Genomic DNA, 27990 nt, shown 5'->3' on the forward strand with positions numbered 1-27990 from the left:
GGATTAGATGATTTCAGTTTCTTATCTTCAAGTATACTGAATCTTTCTTCTGCCCTCTCCAATCAGCTGGGAACCCCTCAAGAGAATTTTAAATTTCTGTTACTGTGTTTTTTAGTTCAGTTTGGTTCCTTTTCATAATTTCCATCTCTCCTTTGATATTCACTTTGTGTTTATCTATTGCTTTCCTAATTTCCTTTAAATCTTTGTCCATGTTTTCCTTTAGCTCTTCAAGCACATTCAGGACCATTTTTAACACTTATTTAAAAAGCTGTTTACAGAACACTCATGCATAAAATACAGGATTCCCATATACCACACTATTATTGACACCATGCATTGGTTTGGAACATTTGTTACAATGGATGAAAGCACATTTTTATAACTGAACTATTAACTATAATCCATGAACCAGTTTTTAAAAGTCTTTGTCTTGCATGTCCCCAGGTCTGTTTCTCCTCAGTGATGGCTCCTAATGTTTAATTTTCTCTTTTGTCTGGCCCATCACTTCCTGTTTCTTTGTATGTTTGTAACCTTTTGTTGAAAAGTGGGCATTTTGATATTTTAATGTGTTATCATTGGAATTTAGACTCTAAGGTCTCTGTTCCTTGAGCTTGAATCCAGCTACTGTTATGACAGAGTTTTCCTTAAACACCAGTAGATAACATACAAACACAAAGTTAAGACAAAAAGAAATCACCTTTCCCATTTGTGCCGGTTTGAAAGTATTTATGTACCCTAGAAAAGCTACGTTTTAATCCTAATCAATCTTGTGAGAGCAATGGTTTCTTCCAATTCCTATTCAGTTCTTTAGGTTGAAGACTTGATTAGGTTATCTTTACAGAGATATGACCCAATCAACTGTGGGTGTTAACCTTGATTAGATGGAGACGTGTCTCCACCCATTCTACATGAATCTTGATTAGTTTACTGGGATCCTATAAAAGAGGAGACATTTTGGAGAGAATGTCTTTTGAAAATGACTGGAGAATGACGAGCAGAGTCAGGAGAATGACGAGAGAACCACAGACTCCACCAGCCAGCGATCTTTGGAGATAAAGAAGGAAAACACCCCCAGAGATCTTCCTGAAATAAGAGGCCTGGAGAGAAAGTTGGCAGACGCTGCCATGTTCACTATGTGCCTTTCCAGTTGAGAGATAAACCCTGAACATCATAGGCCTTCTTAAACCAAGGTATTTTTCCCTGAATACCTTAGATCGGACATTTCTATAGGCTTGCCTTAATTGGCATATTTCCACAGCCTAAAAACTGTAAACTTATAACTTATTAAATTCCCCCTTTTAAAAGCTATTCTGTTTCTGTTATATTGCATTCCAGCACCTAGCAAACTAGAACACCATTCTTCGCAGATTAATCTGTTTAAGTGTTCTCCTTCAGAGTTTATCTACACAATGAGGTTAGAGAATACGTTCAGGGCAGAATATAAAATCCTCCCTAATCAGTTCAGCACATTTGTCTTGTTTTCAACATATTCTGCATAGCCCTAGGAACAAAGATAGAGATATCTTCTCTTCCCTAGGAAATAGGTTCCTCTTGGTCCTGGGCACTGCACTATATGTCCTATGCCAGCAAATCTCTTGCACCAAGCAGTCACTTGACTGCTCTACCACCATGATTTGTAGGAGTACTCAGTGAGCTGCCTTTTATACACCAGGCAAATTCTGGGACAGCAAGTCCCTCAGGCCACCACCAGACTGACTGGGTCAAATATATAAGCTCCAAGGTGTGCGCAAGGGTTACTTTGCTCCTTCCAGGCCGGGAACTGGATATTTGCACACTGGGAGTGTAGGCCGGGTCCACATATAACTGGTGAGGGCTGGGAGGGGGCCAGCTAGGTCACCACAAGATCCTACTGCGTTTAAGTACATTTTTTCTTGATTTGGTGCTAGTCCTGTTCCTACAGTCGTTTAGCTGTTTTCTGGAGCTTTGAGAAAGATGTTTCTTCCAGTTTGTGCAGGCTATTCAAAGCTTCTGAAAGGGGTTAGCTCTGAAGCATCTCACTCCACCATCTTGATTGAGGTGGGGCATGATTAGTATTTGTTTGTTTGTTTTTTGCATGGGCAGACACCAGGAATCAAACCCAGGTCTCCAGCATGGCAGGTGAGAATTCTGCCACTGAGCCACCATCACACCGCCCCATGATTAGTTTTTAAGACTGATTTTATACTATTAAACAAACTGCAGCTCAGAATGAATGATATAATAATATCAACTAGCACAGCACTCAAGCAGATAACTAAGTAATTTAAAATAGCTGTATTAAAAAAAAAAGAATAGCTGTATTAAATTTTGAGACTTAGCTCTCTAATCCAAAAACAAAATATTTCATCAGAGAGAAAATGCAAGGATTTGAAATACACATTTTTGCAAAGTAATAGGCTATTCCGTGACACAGATTTACAGTATGTAATCCTCACAAGTGAGCTTCCAAAGAAGCTTTTTAAATGAAGCTCTGTCAGAGAAGTCATTTAAGAAGCCAGCTTCACATTATATTAATATGACAAGTATAAAAAGATAAATACCTCATTTGATTCTCAAATGATATAATTAATGTACTTATGTGACATACTCCTATTAATGATCTTTTATTATGTATGAATATAATATAATATCAGATAAGCAATGAAAAAAATCCAGTCAGCAGCAGCTTTCCTTAAGATTTTGACTACAGTCTTATTTACACACTAATCCTTGGATTCTAAAGAACAGACAACGCTTCAGAATTGTAAACAAACATATTCTGATGAGATGAGCATTTTAATTACTATCATTTCTGCAAATGCAAAATAAAAATAATGTGATGCGTTAACAGCATGTTATTTTTAAGGTGAAAACAGGAGAAAGTATATTCTGCCAGACTAGTAAGGTTGGTTATTATGAATAAGAGGATCATGACCCTGAAACGGGAGCCTGGGCCATGAAACTGACTAGTGTGTCTTAATCATGACCTCCACAGAGATTTTTGTAGGAGTGTGGGGCTGCCCCTCCCTGTCGTCTTCTATAAAAGATGGTTAGTGAGTGGCAAAATGTTCTGTTTTTCTTTAATTATACTCTACAGTTCAACATCTGTGAGTCATCTGAAATAATCAACATTTTTACATTAAAGTTCACACTACCACTTAGAATAAGAAAGTCTAAAAATATACTTTTTTACAAAGTAATAATTCTTATTTACTCTTAGATCAAACAAATACTTATTGAGTAACTGTATTATTCTTGGCACCAAAACAGGGATATGATATATGGTTTCTGAACTCAAGGAACTTTAAGTATAATTGGGAGATAAGATGGAGAGATAGACACATATAGATGGATATATATATGAATATAGAAAGATGAAAATATTAGTATTAGTAAAGATAATCACTGATACATGCTGTAACATGCATGAACCTTGAAAATGGTATGCTAAGTCAAAGAAGCTAGTAACAAAATGCCACAGAACTGGTTAAAATGGCAAATTTTATGTTACATATTTATGTGTTAGCCACAATAATTTTTTAAAATAAAGATAATCAGCCTATGGTCGTTGCACAGCACTGTAAATGTACTAAATTAAACACCACTGAAACGTCCACTTTAAAAATGGTTAATTTTATGTGAATTTCACCTTAATTAAAAAAAAGGCAATCAGTCTAAAGGGACATAGACTCTAAATGCTCTAAGAATTCAAAGGTGGGTAAAATCAATGTTTCTTTATGAGAGGACAAGAGGAAAGGGATAAGGAAGAGCATCTTGGTGCTGGTATCCAGGGAATGGGGGACAGAGAGCAAAGATATGGCTAACCTTAATGCATTGGGATCCTCTCAGTCTCAGGCTTTACTTATTTGGTTACAGAGCTGTGGTTATCAAAAGTCCCAACCACAATGGTGAAGAACACAGGTTCTGATTTTTTTTTTAAAAAAAAGGCCTTGTCCAATCCTAGCTCTGACTCTACCATGCTATATGACTGGAGAAAGTCAATTTACCACTCTAAACCTCACTTTTCTTATCTGTAAAATGCAGAAAATATCTTCCAGGTCATTGGATAAGGATTACATTAATGCATATAGCGCAATCAGAGATTGCTAGCATAGAGTAGCGCTCAAAAAGTGGTAGCTATTATTCATATGATATAAAATACCACTCTTACCATGATGAGATCAGGACGACTATTCAGAATCCTGCTTTTTAGGGAAATTACAAGGTATTTGGTGGGAGGCCCACTATACTCTGAAAGACTAGGTCCTAAACTCCTCAGTTGGAGAAGGCAGAACAAAATCATGTTCTAGTGGCTTCTTTATGAAAAGGTAGCAGACTTTAATTGAATACTCCAAGGCCCACATCTTGAATTTTAGTATTTAGTCTAACCCTGCAAGTAAGCAGGGAAAGGGGGAGGATAAGGCATGTATCCCAGCTGCAAGCTCAGTCAGAAACAAAGAAATCTAAAACCTAAGGGCATTTCCTTAATATAGTTAGAGCCCAGAATTTATGAAAGCCAGCAATGGTTGTATCTGACAGGGCATCACGACAACAAGATACCAACCAATCCTAGTCCTGAAGCCCAGCTATAGATAAATGTTACCTGGAACGGTATTCTGTGAATGGGTTTCTTAGCTCTGTTAAAATCACATCAATGTATTATCACTTTTCGTCTATAGTGTAAATGGTTTTTATGAAACAGTTTGGCAAAACACATGGCATGTGACTGTGCCACTACAAATGTGTTAGGAGACCTAGCCAGAAGCCATGGCAATGATATGATCATGTGAGTATTCTGGCAAGAGTAGGAAAATAAACCTAATCTTTGCAGAGACTTAATAGTACTCTACCAGAACTGAATATCAAGTCTCTTTCAAGAGAGCTTTGATTTCCAATGTAAAAGAATTGTTTTCAATTACCACCAAATAATCATATAGTATTTGATGGCTCAGCTTATTTTTAATCTTCTATGAACTATGAAGAATTCTATCTGAATCCTTATGACATGATGATTTGAGATTACAAACACAGCAAATAAACACAACCTTCTGGTATAGCAATTTAAGCATCAAAGAATGAGTAAAGATTGCAGAGTGAATCCTAACACTTGAAACAGAATATTCCAGAGTCCAGAAATCCACCTGACTGCCAAGAATAATACTTCTGTGGTTCAAGCAATACCGGTACCCAGAGGGGTTTCCACAGACATAACCACATGAGTTACTGAATATTGGGTAAAATAGAGAAAACAGACATTTGCAAATGTACAGTTTGCACTTATAAATATGCAATTTACAAATACAGAAGTAGGGGACTTTAGGAATATGCAGTATCTGTTTAAATTGCTTAATTATATGGTTTCTTCTATGGGTTTTCCCTCATCCTAACTGATTTTTTTATGGGGAAGGTGGGATGGTTGGAAGATTACATGGATCCCTTAACCAAAATAAATAAAACCAATCTCACTCAAAGAAGCTCTATACTGAGAACCAATATGTAAGCAATTTTGACTTCAGGATAAAGCAGAAAAGACAAAAATCATCAGAAGTCAAAATCTCATTAATTAGATATGAGAGAAAACCTTCCAATTCACCAGGTTCTACTAAGGCAGGTTTTGCTAGACTATATAGCAATAAAACAAATGCACAATATCCTTTACGCATTTCACATATGATTTCTACTTCAGTTCTTATGTAAAACACGGAATTACACATCATGCCACAAAGAAAGAGTCATTTTAGCTAGTTCAAGTAAAACATCAGGCAGCTGCTAACAGGGATAGGTCGTGGATGGCGAGAGACACGGCACATTCAGTTTGCTGTTTGCCTTCAGAAGCATGTCAATAAAAACCATGGCAAAATGAGGTATGGGATGGGGTGGGGGTGGAGGGTCCTGCTATGCAGTGAACCGCTGGGTTCACCTAACAGCACCAGACAAGTTAGCAAAAGGGAGCCCTTGCCAAACCTACAACTGCCAACAACTCGAAGAAAGCTGTCTTTTTCCCTCAATGTGCTGGGGTAGGGACCAGTCTCACATTTAGAAATGTTATTTTTGGGACCAACAGCAATTTATTTTGATAGAATCACTGGATTTTTTTTTTTTTGAGTTCTCAACAAAGGAGCCATATTAGGAAATAATCTCGCAAAAAGCAAAGTGCCCCCTCCCTCTTTTCCCCACGATCGATGCACACACGCCCGTGCACGCTGACATGCACAGAAATACGCCCGTGCACAATGGCCGGCGCGCGCACTAACACGAGCCCACGCGGCTGCTCGCGAGCCCCGCCGGCTGAAGGCCCTGCCACTCTGCCCGGCCCGAGGCGGTGGGGCAGGAGGCCCTGCGGCCGGCCACCCGGGAACCAGTTGCTGGGCGGTTGTGCTGGGGCTGCTCGCCCCCCAGCGGGGCCCTGGGGAAGCGACTGCCAGCGGCTCCAAGCCTATTAACAACCCCTTGGGGAAGAAGGTACTACAACACCCACCTGCGGGGCCACTGGAATGTGTTGGGTGTAGGGGTGCAGCCTCAAATGCCTCCCTCCCCCAAGGATAGGGCGTCGCCGAGTCCTTGGAACGCTGGCAGCTTTTGGCTGGCTCCCGCAAAGCTAATCTTGTTGCTGGCTCCTTAAGGCTCCTAAAGCAAACGGGTGTTTCTGAGCTGTCACCCCTGAGAGTCCAGACATACCAAGAAGGCAAAACTTAGAGGGCAGCGGACGCAGAGGAGACTTGTTAACTCGTCTCTAAAGGACCAGCGCAAGTCCCTAAGGGGACAGAGCTGCTCCGCTGGCCCATCCAACAAACTACAGAAGGCGTGGTGGGACCGAGGGCAACCGACCCCATTACCCTTCCCTTGATCGGTAGTCGGGGCCCGGTCCCACTCCAGGAAACTTACCTTCTTCCGGGGCTGCCATTTCATCATATTTGTTCAGCCGATACGTGGAACATCAAGATGCTGGCTGGGGGCTGGGGGCAGATGCAGGGCAGCGACGACTGCAAGTCATGCTGACTCCCTCCCACCCCCTAATTCTTTCCCATATTCACTGCGAAGGGGAAATGCTCAGGAGAGTCCAGTCTTTTCGCCTTCAGTTCAATGAAAAGTATCCCCACACCACGAACACACTTCCCACCGGGCTAGGAAGTCCCAGCAGCAACCAGCGTGCTCCTGCCAGAGCGGGGCATTTTTCCGGGCAGGCGCTGGCAAAAAGAGCCTGCGGCAGGGGGTCTCCAGCCGGCTGCAGAGACCCTCCCTCAGAGAAGAGACTGAGAAGGCGAGCTGCCGCAGAAACCTAGCCGGGCTTCTGCCATCCAAACCCCTTTTGGCGAATTCTCCTCTTCTCAAAAAAGATTAGACAAGCAATCAAACCCTCACGCGCAGCCTGGAGCAATTCCCAAAATTCTGGGTGTATTTCTTGTTTGTAAAATTTAGCAAAGAAAATTCCAAAGATCTGTAATCAGAGCTTCTTTATGCTGTTTTCTCTTTCTTCTTGGATAACTTGGGGAAAGGATCTGCCTTCCCGAAATGCCTACCCTTCCCTGAACACTGTAAATAGGAGAACTTGGTTTGTGTGTTTGGATTTTTTTTTTTTTTTTAATTCCCAAGAACCTTAGAGGGGAAAGGCTGGAAGGAAATCCTGCAAGGACCCAACTCCACAGCTCAGTCTGCACTAATGACTTCCTTCCCTTCAGCACAAGAACAGCCTGCCCAGCTCCAGCCACACAGAGCAAACGGTTTCTGGGTCTTAGTGCCACGACATCTGCTCCAAAGCAAAAGTAAAACAACCGATTTCAGAGACACCCAACAGCTACTAAGAAATCAGAGCTAGAAAAGATCTAAGAGGTAACAAAACCATTTCAAAATATATGCTTAGATTTGTGAGTTACAGCGAGAAAAAAAGGATTAGGAAAGGAATCCAGACCAAAACACTACAAAACCTTAATTTCTGATTTGAAGTAAAATGATTCTGAGATATTCAACAGGGTAAAAAAAATTTCAATCAAGAATTTTGTACCCAAATGAATGCAAAGAATATGGTGGTACTGAAATTCAAACACATGACCATCTAACTACAGAATCTCTGACCTTTCCATGATGTGATGTGTGTCAACGTTATCTCTTATCTTAATAAATCTATTAAGTACCTATAACTTAAGCAATTGGTATTTACCAGCTCCTGTTCTAGGTACTAAAAAATATGAGTATGGCAGTGTTCCTGCCCTTGAGATTATGTAGTACAAGCAGCCATCACACATAACTCCAATACTCTCTATATATCCATATCATTGTGGACAGATGTCCTACTAGTATGAAAAGTTCAGTAAATTCCAAACCAAATTCAACTATCCCCAACTCAGCTTTTCTTCCCAGTTTTCCTTTCTCTGTCCATAGCACCCTTTATTCTTCCAGGATCACAAACGAAAACCTTATCATCATTCCTTATGTATAATCTATCACCATGTCCTCTCACTTCTTTCTTAGAAATCTCTTTCAAATATCAACTGCTGATATCTGAGGTCAGGACTCACAAAGCAAACATATATTAAGTATTAACTAGGTGCAAAGTATTTGTAGTATAAAAAAAATACAAAACTAGTTCCTGTGCTAGAGGAAGATATTACGAACAAGTTAGAAGACCAATAAGAAGACAACCAAGCACACAAAAATCAGTTAAGTGAAAGATGAGTGATATAATCAAGGAGTTTCCAGGAGTTTAAAAGGAAAAATTATCATAAACAGCGGGTCAAGGAAGGAACTTCACAAAGGAACTTGAAGTATACCTTCAGAGGAGATGTAATTCACTCTGGAGTCAAAAGCCAAGGTGCTTAACAGGGCCTATATAAGGCTCCTTAGGATCTGGACCTTTCTTAGCTCACCTCATATGCCTCTCCTGTTCCTTACTCAGCCCCTGCTATACTCACTGTCCCTTGAACGTGCCAAGCATACACTTGTGCCCTCTGCCTTGATCACTCTTCCTCCACACGCCCTCTTGGCTTTCTCCCTCTCATTTCCTTCAGGTCCTTGTTCAATATCATCTTAGAAAGGCTCTCTTACCATCCTACCTAAAATAAATGCACTGCAACCCCCATGTTGTGACGTTCTATCCTCCTTAATCTGCTTCATTTTTCTACATAGCTCTTGACATATATTTGTTTATGTATATAATGTCTTATTCTCCCCTTCCCCCAAGAACATAAATTTTGCTCTGTTATAATACCAACATGAGAACCATGCCTGACATATAGTATTTGTTGGATGAGACAAAGAATAAGTATTTGTTGAACAGTGTAAGTAAAGGAAGCAGATATATGTAAGATGTATTCAAAAGACAAAATATTGCCCTGCCTCAAATATAAGGCTCATGTAAGAAAATGTCAGAAGGAGAGACCGTATCTTGTTCAACTGTGTAATTCTTGGTTTCTAGAACAGTATCTAGTACAGAAGAGGTGCTCATTATTTATGAGATAAAAGAATGAAATTCCATTCCATTTCATCCAAAGTAAAAGATACTTTGGGAAGATATACTGGAATCAAATGGCTAGGAATACTGAATGGAAAATGGAAAATTTGGACTTTATCCTATAGAATGCAGAGCATTGAAGGTATTAGCACTAGGACAAAGGGTATTGTGGGAGCAGCATTTTTATGTAATCTAAATATATGACAAAATATTAACTATGATTTATAGGGCTATTTTTTATGCACGCCTTTAGGTATGTTTTTTTAAACTAGGAGCATGATTAAAATGCTTATTATGACCATTTCACAATAACAAAACTAAAGTTCAGAGAATTTAAGTGACCTGTTCAAAGTCACAAAGCAAGTCAACAGCAATGAAAGGCTTCTTCTGTTTATGATCTAGTAACTGAGTGATGGACGGTAGAGGAAGTGGAGAGGGGGCAACAATTGCTTAGGAATTGAAAGAAAAGTTTCTGCTCCTGCTTTGCCTATGACTTGTAATACAACAAAAGTTCTAGTGGAGCAGGCAGCTAACATATATAAGTAAAACAGTCATGTATAAGACAAGAGGGAATTAAAAGTATTGCAAACCTGGAGAGACATGCTTCATGTAAAAGGAGTAACTTCTATTCAACTCTAAGTCAATTAATGTCATCAGTCCAAAGGTACCAGATCCTCTAAATTTTCATAAGAAGATGAAAATTTCCTGATATTTAAATGTTTGCCAAAAATATAATGCATTCTAACAGGCTAAACAAAACATGCCTATATGGCTAAATTCTGTTGACCTGTCATAATCTGTGACTGCTGACTTAAACTATTCAAAAGATTTCACCTTCCTATATGTAAATTAAGGTACCTATGTGGTTCCTCCACTGTGGGGTGATTTACTGAAGGCATCTATAAATCCATATGCACACAATGCATGGCCTGTGGACTAAAGAGCAATCTCCCATACTCAGAAGTTGTTGGTTGGGGCTTAATAAAATACAAAGTCATTTAAATTGAGTTAAGGTGCAGGATGAAGAGGGGCATTCAAAGAACAGTATCAGGAAAGGAGAAAAAGAAAAAATATATTTATATTTCTATAGAAAGATTCAATTTACAAAAGCAAAAAAGAGGAAATAAATGGAGAAAACACATCTTTTTTCATTGTTAAGATTTCCTACGGCGTGATGTGTCTGATATTGATCACATGGCAAATGCCTGAAAAAGCTAGCCTCATACTTATTTACATTTATTGTGCTTTAGAAGTAGACTGTGAAACCCAATATGAAACAGTATTTGGGAAATATATTAATTTTCCTATAGATCTCTAAAGTATTTTCTTTTTCTTTTTTTAATGCAATTTTATTGAGATATATTCACATAGCATATAATCACCCAAAATGTACAGTCAATGGTTCAAGGTATCATCATACGGTTGTGCATTCATCACCACAATTAAGTTTTGAACATTTTCATTACTCCAAAAAATAAAAATAAGAATGAAAATAAAAAAAAAAAAACAGAAGTCAGAACATCCCATACCCCTTGCTCCCATGTCCCATTATTCGTCTATTTTTTTGTCTTCATTTTTCTACCATCTGTCCATACACTGGATAAAGGGATTTTCAGTCACAAGGTTCTAAAATATTTCTAAGTCTCTAAAAGCATTAGGAAAGTAAAGGAACTAAGGTAGAAAAAAGCATATTTTTGCCTCATTAGTAAATAATGAGTCACACGGTGGGTGCTTTAAGGATATAAAGGTCTTGTTTTGCTAAAAAAGACATCTAAACTTATTACAGTATTACTTCTACCACATAGCTCAGCTGATACAGGACCATGTTCCCATTGTTCTGGAAGGAAACTTTGCTAAAAGTTCCTCACAAAATTCAGGGGTAATCCCCTCTAACCTTATACTCCTCGCCTCCTTCTAGTATCAGGCAGTCCCAGAGAGAAGGAAACCCAAGCCATATTTTTTTAAAATTCAATATGCATTTACTGAGTATTCCTTATGTACAAGGGACTGTGAGAGGAGACAAAAAAGATAAGCAGTCTGATGGAGACTTTAAACCACAACTAATAGGTACACAACTAATAAAAATAACAACAATAATACTAGCAGCCCACCATCTTTTCCATAAATGCTCCTTTTGAGTAAATTAGTCACAATTGTTTGTTTTCTGTTGCTTGGGAAATACATTTTTCTTGCATGAACATATTCACAGGTATGTATGTTGCAGAGCACCAGGGCTTCGTCTTCTGCCCTCTTTTCTGTCTCTAATCCAGTCCCAAGCCTCTAAATACCATCTCTTAGTTGATGGCTCCCATATTTATGCCTCAAATACCCATCTCTCTACTGAGCTCCAAACTTGTATAAATCACTGTCCAACATCTTCACTCAGATGTCTAACAGACATCTCAGACTTAAAAAATTCTTGATTCCCAAAACAAAACTCTTGATTTCCCCCCAAGAATCTAGTCCTTTCTTGGTCTTATTTCAGCTCAGTTACTGGCATCTCTATTCTCAGGCCAAGGCCTTTAGAGTTACTTTTGATTCTTCTCTTTTCCTCATCCTCAACAGCCAATCCTCAACTCTCTACCTACAAAATCTAATCAAAATTCACCTTTTTACCACCTCTACTGCTTCTTCTCTAGCCACAGCCACCACCAATCTCACCTGGACTACTACAATAGTTTCTATTTTGTCTCTGATTAGTCTCTCTGAGCAATCAGAATAATGTTTCCATAATGAAATCAGATCGTGCACTTTCCTTGTTTAATACTCACTTAAGGCTTCCCTCTGCACAAAGAATAAAATCCAAAGCCTTTGTCATGGCCAACGAAGTTCTACATGATCTAATCTCTACCTTGTGCCCTTGTCTCTCACAATACTTTCCTTTAACTGTACTCCAGACACTTCTGCCTTCCTGTGCTTCATCATGACCTTAATAGTTGCAGTTATGTCTGCCTGGACTACTTTTTGGCCTATACAAGTTGTTCCTTCTCAATATCCAAGTTTCTTTTGAAATAGCAAGGTCTCAGAGAGACTTTGAATTAATTATCTATCCTATTACTTTGTTTTGTTTTCTTCAAATCACCTATTTCAATTTGAAAATACCATTATTTATTCATTTGACCTCTCTGACACCTAAAAGATAGTAAGCTCTATGAAGTGGCATTCTGTACTATTCACCATTCTAACTCCAATTCCCAACACATATTAGATACTCATTAAATATTCATTGAACAAGTGAATAAACTTAATGTTGGTTAAATTATAAGATTAAATACATAGAATTTCCATTTGCAGCAAAATTTCAGCAAGGCATTTATACACTTACCAAGGGATACTTGTAAATACCTAAAAGATACACTCTCTGAAATGATATAAAAAAGGGCATTCCCTTTAAATCAGTACTAAGCCCACAACTAAGTCTGAGAATGTTGAGTTGAAATAAATATAAGCTTCTCAAATAACCAAACAAAAACCAGATCATCTAATCATATATTTTATTGCAAGAACTTACAGTACCCTCTCTACCTTTGTTTGTATTCGTTAAAATCTTCTATTTTCAGAGATGGGTGGATAAAATGATCTTTACAGGGTTTAATAAATAAAAAATTAAGAACACTGAAATTCTTAGATGAAGTTCACATCACTTGTCAAAAGTACAGTCTCATTTGTCAAAACATGAAAATGAAAAAAAAGCGAAGATAGAAGTAACAGGCTCAGAACTGCCAAACTGACAAGATGTCTTAAATGAAATAGTCAAAACATTCATATGCTAATTTTAAAGTGCTGCCTATGTGGCCATCCACAAGAAAATAAAAGATGGTTTTTTCTTCCTACTTTAATATAAAAATGGATCAGACAGCAGATAATTTGATTACCAAATTTTAAACAACAGCAATTAAGATCATAAAGAATTTTCCATTGAAGTTCTTAGTGCACATATGAGACAAACTACTAACTGACCTGTTTAAGAAGTAATTCAGAAGACCCAACCCCCACAAAAATATTATCACCTATACGACCTAACACAATGAATGGCAGTCTTCAAGGTGCCTTTCGGTCTTCAAGCCATTCAGTCTTCAAGGTGCAAGAGGAAATTTCCATGCTAGCAGATGGGGTTAACAACATTCTCTAAATGGCAAAAATTTAAATCAAACTATCAAAAAACCACCAACATAGGGTTAAATATTTACTTAATGTACAAATATTATTTCTAATTATTCTCCTTCACTTAATATCTTAAATACATAAAGCATCTTCTTCACATTTCTCCTAAGCATTTCTCTGTACTCAACACTAGCAGTTCTTGAAATGTTCTCTATGTTGTGTTGATAAATTCACCATCATATCCACACTCTATCTCACCCCTTCCTGGCATGTGGAATTCAGTCTAGCTATAAAATTGAACTGTCGCTCAAAGATGCTTTGATAAGGATGTTGGTGTTGTAGATGCTTTGGTAAGAATGTTGGTGTTTCTGGAATTGGACTCAGATACTCTGCTGCTAAAAAAGAATGTGGCCACATATTTCATAATTCCATTTATATGAAACATCTAGAATATACAAGCTTAGAGGCAGAAAGATTAGTACTTACCAGGAGAAGAAGGGGAGGGGAGAATGAGGAGTGACTTCTAATGATTACAGGATGTCTTTTGGGATAGATGAAAATATTTGGGAATTAGATAGAGGCATTGGTTGCAAAACTTTGTGAATATACCAAAAACACTGAATTGTACACTTTAAAAGGGTAAATTTATGGTATGGTATATATTAATAAAGCTGTTATTTTAAAAAAAAGTAACCAGCTTTCCCCAATTCATATCACAAAAAATAAATTAGGATCCAGATGGTGGAGTGAGACACTTTAGGATTCCGTTTACCCACAGAAGCTTTGAACAACCAGTAAGAACTGGCAGAAACATCTTTTTCAAAACTGCAGAAAACAGTGAAAGGATTGCAGTAACAGAGTGAGTACTAAATCAGAAAAAATGCTAAAAGCAGTAGGCTCTCATAGTACCCTAGATGGCCTCTCCTTTACCCCTAACTAGATCAGTAGGATCCCTGGTCCTACTGGTCCTAGTTTCAGAGAAAGCAGAGTAACCCTCATGTACATATTAGAATCATGTATGTCTGGCCCAATCTGTCTGGTGGTGGCCTGAGGACCCACTGTCCCAGAACTACAGCCCTGCATAGTAAGTAAGTAAGCAGCTTATAGAGCTCTTCTATGACTGCTGTTGGGGCAAGGGATTACTGACTGTAGGTCATACTGTACAATGCCCTAGACTGTTAAAGAATGTGTTTACTAGGGAATAGGGGATATCCATACCCCTACAGGGGAATTCTTAGTAACAAATGCAAATGGCCAAGACAAGATGCATGTACAGAAAACTACCAGGGAGATTCCTATGTTTTGATCTGGAGCTAATTTCTAAACTCATTGTGTGGATAAGCCCTGAAGGACAGCATTCCCCTAAATCAATCTTCAAAGACTAGAAACTGTGTTTCATTTCTCCTTCTTTATTTTTTTTTTCTGGTTATTCCCAGCATTCAAGGAAGGCTCTGTCATATCTCTAGCTGAATACAACCTTAAGAAACAGTTGCCTGTGTCTAAATTCCAGTAATAACACATTAAAGTATCAAAATGTCCAGAATTCAAAAAAAACTACGAAACATATAAATAAACAGGAAATGATGGCCCAAGCAAAAGAGATTAATGAGGAGAACTAGACCTGGGACGTATCAGACAAAAACTTTTTTAAAATGGCCCTATATATGCTCAAAGAGCTAAAGGAAAACATTGTCAAAGAATTAAAGGAAATCTAGAAAATGGCTAAAAAACACAAAGAGACTATCAATAGAGATATGGAAATTATGAAAAGTAACCAAGCAGAGCTGAATTTCCTTGAGGAGTTCACCAGCAGACTGGAGATGGCAAAAGAAAGATCCTGAAGATAAGGCAAATGAAATCATCCAGTCTGAGGAGAAAGAAGAAGAAAGAATGAAGGAAAGTGAACAGAGCCTGAAGAACCTGAAGGATACCATCAAGCATACCACTATAAGCATTGTGAGAGCCCCAGAAAGAGACGAAAGAGGAAAGAAAGGGGGGCAGACAGAATATTCAAAGAAATAATGCCTGAAAACTTTCCAAATTTAATGAAAGGTATGATTATACACAACCAAGATGCTTAATGAACTGCAAACAGGATAAACCCGAACAAATCCACACCATCCCATGGTCTAACCAAACTGTCAGATGTCAAAGATGAAGAGAGAATTCTAAAAGCTGTAAGAGGGAAGCAACATGTCACATACCAGGGAGTCTCAATAAGATCAAATGTCAATTTTTCATCAGAAACCATGGAGGCAAGAAGGCAGTGTGGGAAGACATATTTAAAGTGATGAAATTAAAAATTGCCAACCAGGAATTTTATATCTGGCAAAATCATGTTTCAAAAATAAGGAGGGAGTGGGAAGGGTAGAGCAGTGGTAGAATTCTTGCCTGCCATGCAGGAGACCAGGTTCGACTCCCGGGCCATGCACTTCCCAAAAAACAAACAACCAAAACAAAAATTCAGCAAACAGTGCTGTAATACAGGATACTCACATGGAAAAATAATGAAATGTGACCCTGCCGTACAACATACAAAAAAAAAAAATGAGGGAGGGATTAAGACATTCCCAGATAAACAAAAGCTGAGGGACTTCATCACCACAAGATCAGCCCTATAAGAAATACTAAAGGATGTTATGCAGGTTAAAAGGAAAGAACACAACACAACTGACTGAAGCCACAAGAAGAAATAAAGATGTCCAGTAAAGATAATGACATGGGTAAATATAAAAATATCAGTACTATTGTATTTTTTTTAAGGTTGTTTTTTTTTTTTTTTTACATGGGCAGGCACCAGGAATCAAACCCAGGCCTGGCGCATGGCGGGCTAGAATTCTGCCACTGAGCCACTATCACATAGCCTCTATTGTATTTTCTATCACTCTGTTTTTTTACTTCTTATAGGATCTAAAGGGCAGATACATGAAATGCAATAATAATTCAATGGTTTGGGACTTATATAAATATGTCATTTATGATAAGAGCTACATAAAGGTGGAGAACACTGGGGTATATGAACATAAATTGTGCATGCTACTGAAGCTAAATTGATATCAAACCAAACAAGACGATTATAGATTAGGCTGTTAAATTTAAGCCCCATCAAAACCACAAAGACAGTATCAGAGAATATGCAAACTCATAGAGACAGAAAGTAGGGTATAGGTTACCAGGGGTGGGGGAACAAGAACAATGGGGAGATTATGCAAAATAAGTGTAGGGTTCCTGTATGGGGAAAAGGGAAAATGATAGTAATAGAAGGTGGTAAGGGTACTGCAACATTTTGAGTGTGATTAATCCCATTGAATGGGATGCTTGGGAGGAGTTGGGATATGATGATTTATGTGATATATACGTTTCCATAATTTAAAAAAAGAAAGAAAGAAAAACTAAAGAGATAATGACAAATATAATACAGGATACTGGATGGGATCTCAGGATGGAAGTCAAACTGCTCAAAAGGACATTATTGGGACATAAGAAAATATTAGAATACAGAATATAAGCTTTAAATCAATGTTAAAATTCTTTAACTTGAGAGCTGCACTTCAGGTGATTACCTAAGTGAATATTCTTGTTTGTAGGAAATATTAATGGAAGTATTTCATATTCAAAGAGTATGATGTCTGAAATCTGCTCTCAAACGATAGATGGACGGGAAGGAGGGAAGGAGGGAGGAAGGAAGGAAGGGCAAAGGTGGCAAAATGTTAAAACTGAGGAATCTGTGTATCTATGGGGTGAGGGTATGTTGGGAGTACTCTGTATGGGGTTTGTATTATTTTTGTAACTTGTCCTGTAAGTTTGAAATTATTTTAAAATTAAATGTTAAAAATAAATAATTTAATATGTAATTCTCTTTACTTAAAACTTTTTTCTCATAATTAAAAAAAATATATTTGGTATGTGCTACCACTTGTTTTCCAGCAATCAGAAAATGAAAACAACCAGCAAACTAAATGTCAGCATGAAAAGTTGAGAAAACAGCTCAACATTCTTAGTTGAACAGTTTATTTTATTGAGAAAATTTTAGTAAAAGCCCCATGGCTCTAGATAGTTTGTTGTCTAGGCATACTCAAGCCAATGAAACAGAATAAAGCTAATAAGGCCAAATAAAAGTGAAGCTAGTCTTGGTCTTAATAACAACTTACATCTCATTTATGACCACAGACTCTTCAGAAAAGCAAAACACAAAAAGCCCATTTACAAACCTTTTCTCCCAAAACCTCCAAAAAAGGCAAGTGGTAAGGTTGTTTCTTATAATCTCAACAATATAAGAAACACTTCTAAGAAAAAAATTTAAATTCCAGTACTAAAAATCAAATACTATCTATGTATTAAAATAATCCCAACCTAAAAAGAAAATTGTTGCTTCGTGAGGCCCAGTCATAGCATAGTGACAAGTAACAGTCACAACTTTTACATCTGGAAATCCAAAGCACACTCTACAGAAAATTCTAGTGTCTTACCTTAGTTATTTTTATGAACACAAGTTTTAAATTCTCATATAACCAAATCAAATAGCATCATACCATTTTAATGATTGCTTTATTAAAATTATGCTTTATTATATGACAGGATTAATCTTCTTTCATTAGCTTTATCTTTTCATAATAATCTTTGATACTCTTACCTAGTCATTCTTCCACATAAATTTCATATTAATCACATTAAATTCCAAAATAAGTTCAACTGATTTTTTATTAACATTATATTGTGTCAAAATACACAATATCCATTTAGTTAATCCTTTTTCTAAATCCAAATGAATTTTTACTGTTTTTGTCATATGAAATCATCATAGTTCTTTAGATTATCCTTCAGTAATTTCAACTCATCATAAATGTGCCTTTTTTTTCCATTATATTTTCTATCTTAGGTAGAATGCTTATGTTACTGCAGTCATTTTTTCCAATACCTTAGTCAACATATTTGGACTTTCTAGTTATAAAAAAAGTGTGCTATAAATATTTTATCTTAATTTTATACAAAAATCTGTTTTAAAGTTTTATCTCAGTACAATTAAAACTAAAATATGGGGTATGAGGGTAGTTCACTGGTAGAATTCTCACCTGCCATGCAGGATATCCGGGTTCGATTCCCAGTCCATGTACTTCCCAAAAAAGTAAACAAAAAAACAAATAAAAATTCAACAAATGCTGCTCCAATAATGGGATACTCACATGGAAAAATATTAAGAATAGAAGAATTCTATTATTATTATTATTATTATTATTATTATTATAAGACATACTGCTTAAAAGCAGTTAAACAAAACACCTTACCACCTAAAATATCAAATTCAGCTTTTTCCCTTTGTCTTTTCTTTGGGAGGAGCAGGGAATTGAACTCAGCTCCCACATGGCAGGCAAGCATCCTATTCCCTTTGTCTTTGAGGTCCTCCATAATGTGGGCCTAACTTCTCTCTCCAATCTTACTCTCCCTGAATCCAACATCAGGCCACCCTCGTGCATGATTAGTGATCCCTTCTCTGCCCTTCCCACCAGTCTTGCCTACCCCCATCCAGATCACGTCTTAACCTGTTGACACATTCTAGAATCTCCCTCTTTCTCATGTCCTTCCACCCTATCACTCACTACTCACAGGCTAGCTTGTCTCACAATCCTGTCTTCTCTAACCCCATGGTAATTATACTTAGTGTGCTGGTTTGAAAGGATGTATGTACCCTAGAAAAGCCATGTTTTAATCCTAATTCCATTTTGTAAAGGCAGCCATTTCTTCTAATCCCTATTCAGTACTGTATGTTTGAAACTGTAATTAGATTATCTCCCTGGAGATGTGACTCAATCAAGAGTGGTTGTTAAAATGGATTAGGTGGAGACGTGTCTCCACCCATTCAGGTAGGTCTTGATTAGTTTATTGGAATCCTATAAAAAAGGAAACATTTTGAAGAAAAGAGAGATTCAGAGAGAGCAGAGAAGGCTGCAACACAACAAAGCAGAACCCATCAGCCAGCGACCTTTAGAGATGAAGAAGGAAACACTTCCCAGGGAGCTTCATGAAACAGGAAGCCAGGAGAGAAACCTAGCAGATGATGCCATGATTGTCATGTGCCCTTCCAGCCAAAGAGACACCCTGACTGTGTTTGCCATATGCCTTTCCACTTGAGAAAGAAACCCTGAACTTCACTGGCCTTCTTGAACCAAGGTATCTTTCCCTGGATGCCTTAGATTGGACATTTTTATAGACTTGTTTTAATTGGGAACATTTTCTCGACCTTAGAACTTAAACTAGCAAATTATTAAATTTCCCTTTTAAAAGTCATTTCATTTCTGGTATGTTGCATTCTGGCAGCTAGCAAACTAGAATAGTTAGTATATATAGTTGGTGCTTAGCTGTTCTCAAGATTATCTCATACTTTTTAGTATTACTTCTCCAATAAGGTTACAAGTTCCTTGAGGGTTGAAACTACACTTTAACAGTAAAATAAAATCTGCAATTTATTGAGCAACTGTGATAGAGTGTATTATTTGTTCAAAATATTCATTGCTTCTCTCTACCTGGCCCATATATACAATAGATGTGATAAGTATCTATTCTTTTGTGGTAAGTATTATTTCCTGCACCAGTGATGTACGGTTTGGCCATGTGATTAGCTTTGGCCAATGGAATGCCATATTTGAACATAAGTTTTAAAAGCCATCACATACTTCCATCATGCCTTTTTTCCCTCTTCCATGAACCTGGCATATCTCAGATAGGAGCTGACCCACTAATCTGGAAGAAAGATGCTGTTGAAGAACAGCCAATGTGAGGAAGTAATATGAGTAAGAAGTAAACCTTTGTCCTTCTAAGCCTCTGAGATATGGAGATTATTACCACAGTGTAATATAGTATGAGCTAATACCCCCAAATAACACTCCTCCTCCTGTTCTCTTCCCTACCCCTACCTTTCCAGTCTGCACAACAATGTAAGACCAGAGAAAAGAGGAAGAGAGAAATTTCAAGAAGTTGTCAGGGGAGTCCTATGGCTTTCCTCACCCCAAACCAGAGTGGAGTTGAGGGCTTTCAAGAAAATCAGTCATAACTATTGAGAGTCCCTGTAATAATAGAAGACTGGTATCTTATTCCCCAGATGGATAATCATTTTAGCCAACTTATCTCAAATTTTAGTGTGCAACAGGATCACCTGGAAGGCTTATTTGAACACAGATCGCTGGGCCATAATAGATTTAAGGTGGGGCCCAACAATTTACATGCATAACAAATTCTCAGATGATTCTCATACTGATGCTGCTAGCCCAGGAACCACACTTTGAGAACTGCAGGGTTAGTAAAGGGATAGTTGATCTGCCTTGATAACTTGAAAGAACTGGCAAAATGGGAGTAACTTAGATTCCCGTCATTAAATATGGCAAAGATGTACAAATTCCCAAAATGCAGACAGCATAGAAGATGGCTTTGGAAGTCTTGTTGGTATTCCAAATAAGTGGACTTCCTGGAGGCAAGAAGATTCCAGCAACAGGAGAAATTAGGTTGTACCACCATAAGTGGATGCTGAGGGAGGCTGGAAACTGCAATGGGAAGCCTCCTAAAGAGCTTTAAAAAAATTCATACATATGCCCCCATAAACAGCATTTGAACATCTGCCAACACTGACCAGAGAAACTGCCACAATCAATAAGGAGTAAACTAGAACTGCACCAATGAGAGGAAAGATACTTAACCCTTTCCTTCTCTCTTCCACTGGAAAAGCTAAGAAAGAGAAAGGGAAGAGAAGTTTTTTTTTTAAAAAAAGTCCCCTCTGATGAAGACTTGGTCACCTGCCCTGGAGAAGGGAAGAACTTTAAATTGGATGTCATATTGGAGTTTTAAATTAGAGCAGAATGAATTTTTTTAATACCCAAAAGTACATAGAAAGTTATGGAATCTGGAACCCATCCAGAAAAGCGGGACTTAACAAGACATGGCTGAAGGAAGTGCTTGTAGGAAAATGAAACTACTTCATAATTTTTGTACCTCCATAAAATTAGTGAAGAAGCCAGATGCATTAGTTTTCCCGATTACATGCATATCTTTTATAATCTCCTGATGATGCTTACTTTTCAATTTTCTTTAGGGAAGCTTTTTTCTTTCTTTGAAAAAGACTAAATTAGATGGTGCTAAGATTATATTGCTATTTACTTGCTTACTTCAGAAGAGTAAAAATCTTCAGGCTTGATTCTTCAGAACAGAATTTAAGAGAAAATAACCTCATTCTCTCTCAGTATTAGGATTACATTTTTCCACCCACTATCACTTCATTATCAATACTGGAAGAGAGGATATTTACTCAGTATTGATCCACCCAAAGTTTTGACATCCAGCTAACTTAACTGGGGCAATCTTCACTTCTTTAATGTTCTCTTCCAGAACAGAAGGAAGCAATACCAATTGGAAACCATTTACATTAAGCCAAATTTCAACTCTCAAAAGAACTTGAAATGACCTGATATTGTGGTCTTTTACAGACTTTGTACCAGATGCTTTCCATTTTATAGACTTCCCCCAAACTTTACTTTCTTACTGCATTTCTGTACCTCTGTGAGTCCAATGATCATACAGAACTAGAGAACTATAAAACATCATAGATTTACATTTTCTGCTTACTGACTATGGGGGAAAAACCAAAAAGCTTCCCATTAAAGAAAAAATTACTTTCTTCAGTTGTCTTCCTAAAACACAATTATCAGGGTGAACTCTGCACATATGAAAAGTGCAGTACAAAAGGTTAGTGCTATATCATAAGAAGCAGTTGCTGAATTTTCATTTTAAAAAACATCACCAAATTCTAGAAACTGTCGATTTCCCAACTTTATAACAGGCACAAAATAACTCTTATCTTGGGATGACTATATTAGTCAGAGTTAATTTTAGGTGCAAATATTAGGTAACTCAAAATAACAGTGGCTTAAATGAGAGAAATGTATTTTCTCTGATATAAACAAAGTCCAGAGATCAGGAGTTCAAGGTTGATATATCATTTCAACCATCACCAAGGACCCATTCACTTATTTTACCCCCACCCCACACTCCTATTTTCAATGCATAGCTTTCAAATACAATCCAAAATAGCTGCTTAAGCACCAGCCATCATTATCAACATTCTAGCCAGCAGGAAGGAGAAATGAAGAAATCCATATCCCTCCTATAAAAACATATGTCCTAGAAATTGTATTTGATACTTCCATTTAAATTTTACTGGCCAGAATATAGTCATATGACTACATCCTGTGAGGTAGGAAAAATATAGCCTTTTCTCTTGGTGGCAAAAGGTCCAGCTAATAATTGCAGAGTTTATTGCTAAGAAACAAATGAATAGTGGGGAACAACTAGCAATTTCTGCCCCAGTGATGATCACATTTCATTGTTTCTTAATACCAGGACCTTAACTTGACTTGTGACCTCAGGCAAGTCAGTTTACATTTTCTCATTCAAAACACTCCCAACTCTTGGCATGAAAAGTAACAACTAGGAAGATGCCAGAAAATATAAGGTTACATTGAGAATGCAAGAGATTCTTAACATAAAGGCAGCAGGAAATTTATTAAGGACTTTAGGTAGCATTTGAGCAATGAAAGGAAATAAAACATGGTTTGATTCTCTCTGCTTCCTCTTTGTCCTTGAGATATTCCTTCCTTCCCCATTGCAGGTATAGGGACAGAAAAAACTTCCACTGCACAGCATTAATGTGTATAAAAGATGATATACCTAAAACAAAAGAGTAATAAATCTAAAGAAATCAGAGAGAACTAGGAATGTGAAATGTGATTTGGCACTAAGACTACTAGCAAAGAGCAGAGCAGTGCGTGATTAATCCTGCATGGCCACATTTACATCTCTAATTTGCTCATATAAATGCATTAAGCCAGATGGTTTTGGAGACTAACACCCTGCATATACATGTGGGTCAGCACCCACATCTCATGGATGCCCAGGCTTGGGCAGTATTCACCCCTCACCCTTCATTAGTTTCTTAACATAAACCCCTTGATTTTTATTTTCCCCTACTACCCATAATCAGCATTCTCACATTCAAAATACCTAAACCAACATTTGTGGTGACCTTGCTAAGTAATATATTAAGAGGATGTGAAGTGGCAGTGGCAAATATTCTTAGAACATATTAGAAACACAATTTTGAAAATGTGCACTTCATTCTATTTGTGAAAAATTCACACCCCGTAACCAAAAATGGGAGTCTTATATCCTGAAAATTAAAAAAATATTAAAGACCCCATAAGAAATCTGCTTACTTTAGAGAGATACAGCACAAAATAAGGATGTTATGAAAATATGATTATGCATTCCAAAAGGAAAACATCCTTAAAGAATGTGAGCCTGACTTTGTGGTAACAGACATAATTCCCTGTGGGAAGAAACAGAATGGACCCCTACGGCAAGTTTACAATTGGTCTACTAAATGGTGGAAGTAGTAAAGGATGAGTATCTTCAGGTTCACAATGCAACTGAGATAGGCCCAGGTCAGCAGTACCAAAACCCACAGAATATATTTACGTGATGGCAAAAGTTATTTAAATTGACAATCTTAGGACAAACATAAATAATAAAGACTACCTAATTTTAAGTCTAACATCCTGTCCCTCCTTTAAATTAGGATTATCATTTCTTTCCTCCACATTTCTTTCATACATATATGAAATTACCTCTTAAATGCCACGTTGAACTTTCTGATTTTAAAGCTTATTATAAAGCCACTGGCACAAAGCTAGAAATACTGACCAAAAGAACTGAATCGAGAGTGCACAGACAGACCACCAAATCTAAGGTCAGTTGATCTTCAACAACGTCCCCAAATCCACTGAACTGGGGCAGAAGAGTCTTTTCAATAAATGGGCTTCAGAGAAATGGGTATCAATAGCCAAAAGAATGAAAGAAGACCCTTCCTTCTACCCTATACAAAAATTAATTAAAATGGATATAAGATCTAAATATAAGAGCCAGTACCACAAAATTCCTAGAAGAAAATATAGGGAAACATCTTCAAGACCTAGTAACAGGAGATAGCTTCCTAAACTTTACACCCAAAGCACAAGCAACAAAAGAAAAAATACATGGAAACTCCTCAAAGTCAAATGCTTCTGTGCCTCAAAGGACTTTTTGAAAAAAGTAAAGAGGCAGCTAACTCAATGGGAGAAAATATTTGGAAATCACATATCAGATAAGGTCTGATATCCTATATACACAAAGAAACCATACAACAAAAGGACAAACAACCCAATTATAAAATGGGCAGAGGATATGAATACTTCTCTGAAGAGCAATGCAGATGGTATGGAGAGATGCTCATTTTCATTAGCTATAAGGGAAATGCAGATCAAGACTATAATGAGATACCTCACATTTATAAGAATGGTTGCTATTAAACAAACAGGAAACTACGAATGGTGGAGAAATTTATCCACTGGCAGTGGGAATGTGTAACGGTACAACCACTATGGAAGACAGGGGGCGGTTCCTTAGAAAACTAAATATTAAGTTGCCCTATGACACGGCAATAACACTATTTGGTATATACCCAGAAGAGCTGAAAGCAGTGATACAAAGAGACCTTTGCATACCCATGGTCATAGCACATTATTCACAACTGCCAAAACATGGAAGCAATCCAAGTGCCCATCAACAGATGAGTAGGTAAACCAAAATGTGATATATACATACAATGGAATATTATGCAGAACTAAGACAAAATGAAATCCTGAAGCATATGACTACATGGATCAATCTTGGGGACATAATGCTGAGTGAAATAAGTCAGACACAAAAAGATAGATACTGTATGATTTCACTATTATGGCCTTGGTAAAGGTAAACTCCAAGGCTTATAATAGAGAATATAGGGGACCTAGAGGTGTACAGAAGCTAGAGATGGGTGAACTGTTAGCCATTGAGGCCGAATTTAAATGTAAGGGAATGGATAGAACTGAAGGCAGTTCATTAGTGGGTCTATAAGAAATATTGCCATAGTGAAGGTGAACATGATTGAAAGGGGTTGTATAGAGGCATGTATTCCAATGATTAACACAACAAATATAAATAAGTTCTTGCATAAACTACTTCAAAGGTATGAATCTTATACGAAAAGTCAATAATAGGGTGGTATAGGGGGGAAAATACCATTGCACGCTAAGATCTATATTTAACAGAAAGACATCAACAGTACTACAGCAATACCAGAGGTAAATAATTGAGGCAGAAGGACGAGAGTTAAGAGGAGGTTTGGATTTTCTATTTTGTGCAGGTGAACAAACCTTGGGGACATTATATGGTGCAAAATAAGCCAGAAACAAAATAACAAATATCGTATGCTCTCTTTAGGAAATACCATAAGAAAATTGGGGCCTAGACTGTAAGCTCCTTTAGCAGTCACATTTAGGCCAGAGCTGTAAATGTTATTTCTAGATTTTGAGATGTTGTGCTATATATGTATAACCTGGTATCTCTCTGGAACTTTGGCTACCTGTGTGACGTGTAAGACTCAGAGCTGGAGTTCTGGAGCTTAGAAAGTTAGCGTTGCTACACAGAACAATTGTTAAAGAGACGAAAAAGGAGATCAAACTTTAATTAGAGATAAAAATGAAGTTGATCAGGTTAGGACTAAAATAAATCAGAATTCAGGGTAAAAATGATAGTGTCTATATTTTAGAACTTACCTACTGTATGAAGCCAAAGGAAGAGAGGTTTATTTTGTCCAAAATCTAAATTTTTCATGGCACATAATCTAACTAAACCTGTCCATATAGCTCATTTTTAAACAACCCAAACAGGTGGAGCCCAGAATGGGAATGAGGGTTTGTAATTTTGTATAGCTAAAGGTAATACCCAGATACATTCCAGAGTATGTTGGGCAGTTAATTAAAAAGTATTGGCAAAGTCCCTTGAGGGACAGGAGAATAAATATGGAACTATTAACCTTTACCACCAGGGAAACCCCTGATATTGTACCAAATATTAGAGACTCCCAAGTCAATAGGTCAAGCCTTGATCTTTTTTTAAAAAAATATTTTTATTGACAAATATTTATGCACATACAGTCCCATACATGGTGTGCTGATTTGAAAGGATTTATGCACCCTAGAAAAGCCATGTTTTAATCCTAATCAATCTTGTGGGAGCAACTGTTTCTTTTAATCCTTATTCAATAAAGTAGGTTGGAAGCTTGAGTAGGATATCTCCATGGAGATATGACTCACCCAATTGTGGGTATGAACTTTTGAGTAGAGGGAGAGGTGATTCCACCCATTCCAGGTGGGTCTTGATTACTTTCCCAGAACCCTTTAAAAGAGGAAGTATTTTGGAAAAGGCTTGAGATTCTGAGAGAGCAGAGAATGATGACAGAATGACAAGAGCCATAAAGCAGAGAGCCCACGCCACCAAAGACCTTTAGAAATGAGGAAGGAATACACTACCAGGAGAGTGTCATGAAACAAGATGCCAGAAAGAAAGCTAGCAGACATCACCATGTTCACCATGTGCCTTTCCAGTCGAGAAAGAAACTCTGAATCTCATCGGCCTTCTTTTGAACCAAGATATCTTTCCCTGGGTGCCTGAGATTGGACATTTCTATAGATTTGCTTTAACTGGATGTTTTCACGGCCTTAAAACTGTAAACTAGGAACTTATTAAATTTCCCTTTTTAAAAGCTGTTTTAGGGCAGGCAACAATGGCTCAGTGGCAGAGTTCTCACCTGCCATGCCAGAGACCCAGGTTTGCTTCCCAGTGCCTGCCCATGTTAAAAAAAAAAAAAGCTGTTCCATTTCTGGTATATTGCATTCCAGCAGCTAGCAAACTAGAATACATGCTGTACAAACAATGGCTTACAATTTCATCACATAGTTGTGTATGCATCACCATGATCATTTTTACAATATTTGTAACACTCTAGAAAAAGAAATAAAAAGAAAGAAAAAAGAAAAAAACTCATATATCCCATACCCCTTACCCCTCCCTCTCATTGACCACTAACTAGTATTTCAATGTACCCAATTTATTTTACCCCTTACCTCCCCTATTATTTACTTATTGTCCATATTTTTTACTCATCTGTCTATATCCTAGATAAAAGGAGCATCAGACGCATGGTTTTCACAATCACACAGTCATACTGTAAAAGCTATATTGTTATACAATCATCTTCAAGAATCAAGACTACTTAAAATTAGGCCTAACAGTCATCCCCAGAGAACCTCCTTTGTTGCTCAGATATGGCCTTTCTCTCTCTAAGCGAATTTGGCAGGTGAACTCACTGCCCTCCCTCCTACGTGGAACTTGACTTCCACGGTGTAAATCTCCCTGGTAACGTGGGACAGAAATCCCAGGATGAGCAGGGACCCAGCATCAAAGAATTGAAAAAGCCTTCTTGACCAAAAGGGAGAAGAGAAAAATTAGGCAAAATAAAGTTTCAGTGGCTGAGAGATTTCAAACAGAATCAACAGGTT

At 37.5% G+C, this 27990-nt stretch overlaps 1 protein-coding gene across 3 annotated transcripts in view; it reads right to left on the bottom strand.

The window, feature by feature from the left end:
• Positions 1-27990, bottom strand: part of TTC28 (tetratricopeptide repeat domain 28) — an 896291-nt gene that overhangs the window by 603465 nt on the left and 264836 nt on the right. Inside the window, exon 1 of one of the 3 annotated variants that reach the window (XM_077160721.1) lies at positions 6865-10906. The exons of the other annotated variants lie outside the window; for them this stretch is intronic. Within the exon in view, the coding sequence (XP_077016836.1) occupies positions 6865-6891 (27 nt within the window). The 5' untranslated portion in view covers positions 6892-10906. Of the gene's footprint in view, positions 1-6864; positions 10907-27990 lie in introns of those variants that run through there. 3 annotated transcript variants of the gene reach the window in all.

Source organism: Tamandua tetradactyla, chromosome 5 (assembly GCF_023851605.1).
Source record: "Tamandua tetradactyla isolate mTamTet1 chromosome 5, mTamTet1.pri, whole genome shotgun sequence".
Lineage (NCBI taxonomy): Eukaryota > Metazoa > Chordata > Mammalia > Pilosa > Myrmecophagidae > Tamandua > Tamandua tetradactyla.